The sequence below is a fragment of the Sinocyclocheilus anshuiensis genome, unplaced genomic scaffold (assembly GCF_001515605.1).
Source record: "Sinocyclocheilus anshuiensis isolate Anshui unplaced genomic scaffold, SAMN03320099.WGS_v1.1 scaffold5150, whole genome shotgun sequence".
NCBI classification, from domain to species: domain Eukaryota; kingdom Metazoa; phylum Chordata; class Actinopteri; order Cypriniformes; family Cyprinidae; genus Sinocyclocheilus; species Sinocyclocheilus anshuiensis.
The window spans coordinates 18,678-26,913 of record NW_015538441.1 but is presented as its reverse complement, the minus strand read 5'-3'; the positions used below and the strand labels follow the sequence as shown (position 1 = coordinate 26,913).

Here is an 8,236-nt window from a genome sequence, read left to right as displayed (position 1 = left end):
GGCTGTCTAAAACCACCGTTTTATTGTAACTCTGTGTAAATCTGGCCATGTTTGGAGAATTTAAAAAAAATACAGACAGGACAGAGAGAGAGGAGAGAGAAGAGCCAGAGAGAAAACTATAAAAACAGCTGTGGTGCTGAGGAATTCTGAGAAAATCTAAGACAACAGTCCAGTTTTTTCCATTCTTGACTTGAGAAAGAAAGCGCAGATCCTCAGAGACACTTTATAAACAATGTTAGCTTGAACAGGATATCAAGCAAGATCTGAACATAAAGGAAACTATATTATCCATATCTTTGAAAGATAGCTTGTGGCAACCAGGTTGTGGGAGAAAGAGTGATTCAGTACGCACAAGAGAGTTTACATGGGGCATATAAGAGTTGTTTTATGTATAGGAAAAGGCGAAAATAATCAAGAAACTGACCCTTTCTAAGCAAGGAGGGAAATAATAAAGAAGGACAGATTTGTTTCACTCTCAAAACCCGAATCACTATCTAAAAAAAGGTGAAATATTACTGATATTCCTTACATACAGACTGAACTTGTTTTGTCCCATAGAGACTTTATTGGGCCTAGTTTTAGTATGCTAGTCTTAGAGTGCTAAACCATGTGCCATTATTTTTCTCATATCAGACTTTATTGAGAACTGGGTTCTCAAAACTCACAACTCCATTGAGTTCCCTCAAAATGATTATACCTCACATTTTTCTTCCCTTTAATCAAATGAAATAGAAGTAAAATAGACTGTTGTAACCGGACTTACCTGTCAATGATGACAGGGTCAGATGGTGTCTCATTACGATTGCCACAGCTTTTTTTCTCACAGCAGCGACTTTGTATGAAAAAAAGAAGATAATGAATGATTAACACTTGCTCCATAAGACCACTACAATTAAGACAGTCAAGCAATCTGTCACATTGGTTGTGAATGATCAAGCTCAATTGCCGCTTCTAAAGCATACACACACAAACACGACCCTACACAGAGCAGACCTTCCCCATCAGCTCTGTTATTAACCAGCTGTGAGCGCCCACTCGGGCATCTGCTGGCTACACAATGGGGGCAGAGCCAATTCTGACTCCCCCTCTGCCCTCCCTAATGCTGTCCTCAAGCCTGAGGTCACTGCACACCCCCGTCTCTTCTGTCTCCTGTGACACTTGCTGTTCCTCTTTCTCTTAGCCCAGCTACCATGTACTCTTTATAGACATTAACTTGTGCTTATTCTGTATAGAAAATGTGTATTATCAATCATTTTGTTCACGATTAGCATTTAGCATCGTCTGTGAACATCACTGCAGGCTTGCAGTTCGCTTTTATCATTGGTGGCCGAATTTTCGTTTAAAAATTCAATCATTTCAAAAGGTAACCACAATTGGGAATTTTGTGTAAAGCCAAAAGATTCCCCCATGCAGATTTTGTTTGTGGTTGGTTACACGAATTTGCCGCATTGACCAACAGAAAGCTGCTTGGTTTAACAGTGACTGCACCTTTGGAGTGAAACTGACTCTATAAATAAATTTTTTTGGTTGGTTCAACATACAGCATATTTCCTGAAATATTGCTTTTATGTAAACTTCTAGGGATTCAAACACAGAAGCTCCCCACTGCTATTATTAACATGTTACCCAAGACAAGATAGCATGTATTATTGCTACATTTTAGTAGATTAATATGGGGATGTTCTGAGCAAATGTCTTCAGCAGGGGCTGAAATCAGTCATAAATCAATGCAACTCAATATTTTGTAGAGTTGTAACATACATCTATACATTTCCAATATTTGTGTACCTTCCCTTAATTATGAGAGTTTGTGGCCTTGTCCTATGATAGCAAATCAAGTTAGCATTACTTATGCTATAGATGAGCAAGAACCTTTCAGTGAACAGTTTCTAAAATAACTTTTCTCTGTATGATGAACACACTAATAATCTGAACAACTTTTCCCACTATAAAGAACCTTTTGCACATTGGTTCCAAGGATGTTCTTCATGGTTCTTCATATAAACATTGATGCCAATAAAGAACCTTCATTATTAAGAATGTAGATAGACTGATGTAAAGTATGGGTCGTTGTAGAGAAAACTGAATTTGGTGCATGTTTTCTTAAGTTCAAAAACACTTAAAAGCTCAAAAAAGTCATCCCTCTTAAATGGCACCTTGCAGATCAATAGATTTGATTGTTTTTTGTTTTTGATTGTGTTTTTTCTCACCTGCACATGACCTCATGAGTTAGCAGAACACGGCACATTTCTGGATTCTTGTTCTGTCCGTCATAGGATATAGGCTGAACCATGTAAAGCAGAATTAAAAAGGTTATCAACACATTATAGAGCAAAGCTAAGAACGTGTTTCTTGCGGCTAAAAGACTTTTACCTCAGAAAAAGAAGATGATGTTTTACCTGTTTAGTGACAGAATCAATGAGACGTGCATAAAGGTCTTGTTCTGTGCGAACACCTGTGAACAAAAACAACAAACAAACCTTGTTGATGCCGTATTCTTAACAGATGTTGATAAAGAAACTACTTAAATTTGGAACCACATTGCCATTGGATCAAATAGTACGAAAGAGTATAGGTTCTTTCTTTGATAAGTAAACAAAAATGAAAATTTTAAATGTCAATTTAACACATTATATGATCACATAATTATTGTTTTTTGCTATGCAAAAACGAAATGTTGAATGCTGTATGTGCCAACAGAAAGAATGATTATCTATTTGGACAAGAAGGTATACATGTGATGAGAAATGTTGAGCATACCATTACTATAGAGGAGTTGGAGTTTGTAGTGAGTTCCATTATTGGTCTTTTCCCCCGTCTGCTCCTTAGAAGAACAGCAAGGACAAATAATTTTGATTATGCAAAATTAGCATTTAATCAAGCCTACAGGAGTTCATGATTGAGTAATGTCTACAAATCACAACTATACTACTGCAATATACAGTTTTTAATGATTTTTTAAAAGCGAGTTGTATTACTGCCAAACATTTCATTTGGATCTCTTCTCGTTCAGTTTAACCATCGGGTAACTGTTGTACTGTACTGTTGTACTGTAACTGCAGGTAACTGTTGTACTGTAATGTAAAATGCAACTACATGCATTTTATATTACAGTATGTGATATGATACTGTAAACTCAGGACTTACCGTGAAGACTCCCAAATTACTGTAAGTGTGATTTTGTAATTTTTGATAACACACTGAAGAGATTACAAACATTCAATTTACTACTTACTTGTGAAAATAGTATTGAAGTGAATAAAAAAACTGCAATACATTTTTAGAGTTTGAGAACCTAGGTCAGGACAGTGCAGAGGAGGGATGAAAAATAAGGAAAAATGGACATACATAGACAAGACTTGGGCAGAGGAAGTTGATGTAAAAGATGTGTCAGAGTGCAAGAATGGCTTCTCTAATTTTCCTGCATTTCAAATATTCCTTATGTTCTGTTTGTTTTATAAAGTTTTGTTTTCTCTCGCCAAGCTCAAGCTTTAAATCTATGTTAAAGAGTAGGAAACATCATCAGAAATCCAATAACGTTCAATCATGTGAATCATGTTATAGAATATACCTTATCCTGCTCCACAAAGTCAACAAATGCTGTCCTCTCCACTTCCACAGGCTGTCCATTGCGGTCATAGAGTGCCAGAACAAAATGGAAGAAGTTGGACTTTCTGAGATTGGAGGGAGGCTGCTTTTCAAAGTGAGCACGGGATAAGGCCAATCCACTATGGATGTAGGGTTTTGCAGAATAAAAACAGATTATTCATTTATTCATATTTTTCAAAATTCATATAACTTACCATGATTTAATACAATCCACTAAATTCAACATAAGTTCAATACAATTCTTAATGCATGTCTCTGACAAGATATACAAATGAAAAACATGTCTATTGGAGCCACATTTCCACTGATTCTAGTAATAAAAATGTTTGCTCGTGTCTGAATCTTTAAAACGTTGTCTTGCTGAAGACAGTACCTGTTTAAGCCTAAAAAGTTTATTTTGAGCACATAGTCATGATAAAAATATTAGAAATAGCCTACATAATTTAGCAATTGTCTTTTTCATATTTTATTAGTTGCTCTTACCAAATTCGATTACAAGTTCTTACATTTTTTAAATATTAAAGGCTAACTTTTTGAAGAAAAAAAAATCTGATATATCAGAAGTTTTATTATAAGGACACACTGAAAGCACAATGTGCACTTTTTGAACCACCCAAATGTAGTCAACAAATCAGGTTTTCAGTGTTGTAATTGTTCTAATAATATATAACATTAACATATAACTATAACATTTGATGAAATAACTCATGACATCTCAAAAATTCGTTGAAAATTGACAGCTAATTAAGAATTTATTCCTATAGATTTATATGCAACAACTAACAGCTGTCTATGGCTGCGTTTTCCAAAGGCAACACTGGTCTCTGTAATCTGGGCCGTTAACATCGATTCATTAAGGCTATATAATTATGAAATCGAAAAAAATAAATAAAAGAAACTGAGATAGTAGATTCGTGTTTTCGGTAGCCTAATATTAAGATACTTAGAACGATTATTAGTACTGTTATTATCACCACTATAGTCTACTTTTAATTATTTGATTTGGAATTCCTCAGAATAAAACTATTCACTTGTGTATATCCTACACACTAAAAGGAAACAAGAACGACAAACAATCACCGTTCAAGTGACGTGCTCAAGCGTTTTAAGTAATATCATCATGACACAAAACGGGTTTCAATGTATTGTCTTGTTTGCCTCTTTCATTCGACTCGTGACTCTGTCACCTCAAGCTATTGACAAGAGCACTGAAGGCAGAGATCCGAAGCTACTAATCTCTGGTGTCATTTTACGTTCACCGCCACAGAGGAGCCTGACCTGTTGCTAGATATTTTTGCAATGTTATAGAAAACAAAACACACTCTTAAAGTTAATGATTATAAATATAAAAATAAACAATAAACGCGCATGTTACATTTGGTAGATACATATTTTATAATATGCATATAACTCATACAATCGTTTAGGCTGATACTTATTTTAATTCTAATTCATGTTCTGTTCTTTTGGATGGTAAACAAATAGGCTAGTTTAACGTGTGTTGTGTGTTATTTCTGCTAAGGACTGGACGGTTTATAAAGAAATATTTTCAGTCTTTAGGTGGTGTTTTTACATGTAAAGACTTCAAATAATTAAAAGAATTTAGTGTAGCTACATTAGTGCAGAATAGCCTACCTCTGTGCCGCTATGTTTGCATCAATAACGCCGACATTTCGCACCCAAGAACGACCAGGATCCATTTCTTCTTCAGAAGTTCCCACTTTCAACCCACTGATGTTTCTTGTCGGGTGATCTTGACTCCCAAACATTTAAAACAAAATTGGAATGACAAGGCAACTTGTTGTGCAAAAGCACTAGCCTATAACAAAGTCGAAATATTCTGGAAATTCTGCGTATCACTCAGTAGATTTAATGATTTTCTCAATTTTTAGATTACCGGGGTTCTCTGAAATAGTCCGTGAAATACTCCGTGCTTCTTTTTGGAATTGTTTTGGAAACTTGCTTTCTTGGCATAGATTTGTCCTTCTTCGAGACCCATTCAAACGGTATGTGCGTAGTCCGCTCGCTCACCTGTACGGGAGCAACATTCACTTCCCAAACAAAGTCTGCAGATATACTGCTACAAATAAAGCCACTCAGGATAGGAATTAAAACATCCACAAGGTGCTCTGAAGATGTTATGTGCTCTGCCGATTACCCTGTAACTGCTGAGGATGCTTATCGTACCCGTTTAAAACCATGAGAACGTGATGATGCTGAGAGAGTCTACTGGGACCCATACTATCTGCCAGAGCTCGAAAAAGAGGAGGGGCGAATCCGTATTTGGAATACTGAAAAGTCCCCATTTTTTGACGTTCTTGCAGTAACTGACTGTCTGTTAGAATATTCAAAGAACATCGCTCAGCAAACGAATAAGATTTATTTATTTATTTATTTGACGTATTTCAGTTTAATTTTCGTTAAATGTCTTCGTTGGACTAGCCTATTTAAAGCGCATCACTAAATTACTGCAAACAGGACACATATTTGAAAACGAGATTATTGTTGAGAGTAAAAAATGTAATGGATTTACAAGAATTAGGCTACAAAATCTTATAAATAGCTGTAGGATTTTAAAACAATTATTTGTTTTATTTGTTGGGGTTAGGGTTTCTGAATTATTTGGATTATTTATTTGAGTAAAAAATTTATGTAAATGCATCTATTACAAAGAAAAACGAATATTAAATGAGTCTGAACGGCTGACATCTGCGGGTAGAAAGCAGCAGACGGCCAAAACAATGAGTTTTTCTGAACTTTTTTTAGACCATTTCCTCTCTGTAAGAAGAAGCTTTTCCATCTTTTCTTGCTACTGGATGGGGTTATTGTCTGTGCGTGGGGCTCAAATAACGAAACAATGAATGTGAGCCCCCCCCCACCAAACACACCACCACCACCACCCGGCTTATACCAACCATCTGCCAGCACGCCTCGGAGTCAGCTGTTCACCCTATTATGTGACCTGTTGCGGAATCCATGCTGCAACGTAGCCTACTCACTGTTTCACTAGCCACACCACTGCTTGTATTTCATATGAAAAAAATAATGCTGTTTCATAATCGATAATAAATATTTCTTAACTTTGATTTTTCGAAAAGCTGGCGCCGCAACGGAGAGCTGATGTTTTACCCGTTATTGTGATTAACCTGATCTCACGAGAAAACGTAGGTCTAGCTATTTTACAAATGTGCAATTTCGTACACATTCTGATTCGTATAAAAGTGTAGCCTACGATTTGCTTAATAGAAAGTAGGCTAAATATGAGGCTCCATCCATAACCGCACCCCAAACCTAGCAAGCAAAGGAAATTTAGCAGATGAACTGTTTTACGTGAATACGCGCACCCACTCACCACACAATTGTCAATATTTCTCAAACTCTATTCATTCACTTGGCCTACATTAAAACCCATTAGATTAGCACAAGAGAGCAGTTTAGGCGAGCTATTTCCTTCTAAGCTTTAAAAGACGTGACTTACAATTTTCCACCTTGTAATAATTTATTATTAGCGAGCACTGTAAAAAAAATTCTGTAGTTTTTACAAAATAATTTTGGCAGCTGTGGTTGCCAGAATAATTTTGTAAAAAATACAGAAAAACTGTAAACACATTTACGGCCAAAAACTGTACATTTTACAGTATAAAACTGTATTTTACAAACAAGAACATTTGAATGTAAACCAGTAAATTCAACAATGCACACTGCTATTAAAATCTGTTTTGTACCTTTAACATACTGACAACCAGCATAATAATGCAGGTGGTAAAAGAGAAGGCCACATGAATAATCAAAGCTCATCACAAGTAGCTTGGCCACAAGCAGAAGTATATACTAATATATAGAAGGTGCACAGAGTCATTCATGCAAACACAAAACACCATCATGGTAACACACATCATACTTAAATAATTAATTAAACTTTCATTAAACAACAGAAGATGTAACATAAAGCCCAAATATACATAACTAATAACAAAAACTATTAAAAAGACATGATTATTTAAACAAAATACTTTCAAATGTGGAGTGTCATGCAGGGAATTCTGGGAGTATCAGTTTACAGTTTTTGACTGTAAATCATACATTGATTTGTTATTTTTACTTCTAAAAACTGTAAAATTAACAGCATTTTACTGTAAAATTACATGAAATGTCTGGTAAGATATTTTACAGTTTTTCCCTGTATATAGTACGGGAACTTACTGTTAACCTATTAACAGTTTTTTTCCATAGCGTTTTTACAAAATTTTAAAGTTAAAATTACACTTATTTTTTATTAGCCTTCTTTATCATTATAAAGTTTGTATGTCAGTTTATATATAAATATTTCTATATTCAGATGGTCTTTCCAGAGATACGGTAGGCCTATAATGTTGTGCCAGCAGGTGTTGAGAGTTAGGCTACATGCAAGAACAGCATTTGTAGAGCTCCATGTAGCTGGGTCTATTAAATGTATTATTTAGCTAATTGAAACGTGTTTTAAGACCAATAGGCTACTTTAATAACTGATAGGTCTTTGTAATGTGGCTTCATTTTCTGTGAGGAATAATCGAGAAACGTTCAGCCCATGCCCCTGTCCTACTAAGAGGAGAATGGAGCACAAGCACATCTTAGTGAGATTAATTAA

General features: G+C 35.4%; 1 protein-coding gene across 1 annotated transcript in view; it reads right to left on the bottom strand.

The window, feature by feature from the left end:
* Positions 1–5,378, bottom strand: part of LOC107683778 (transcription factor COE2) — a 24,844-nt gene extending 19,466 nt beyond the window's left edge. The window contains exons 1-6 of the mRNA XM_016479830.1: positions 5,245–5,378; positions 3,572–3,728; positions 2,761–2,818; positions 2,400–2,455; positions 2,211–2,284; positions 764–832 (exon numbers count right to left, since the gene is read on the bottom strand). Of these exons, the coding sequence (XP_016335316.1) occupies positions 764–832; positions 2,211–2,284; positions 2,400–2,455; positions 2,761–2,818; positions 3,572–3,728; positions 5,245–5,378 (548 nt within the window). The remainder of the gene's footprint in view (positions 1–763; positions 833–2,210; positions 2,285–2,399; positions 2,456–2,760; positions 2,819–3,571; positions 3,729–5,244) is intronic.
* Positions 5,379–8,236: the final 2,858 nt, after the last annotated feature.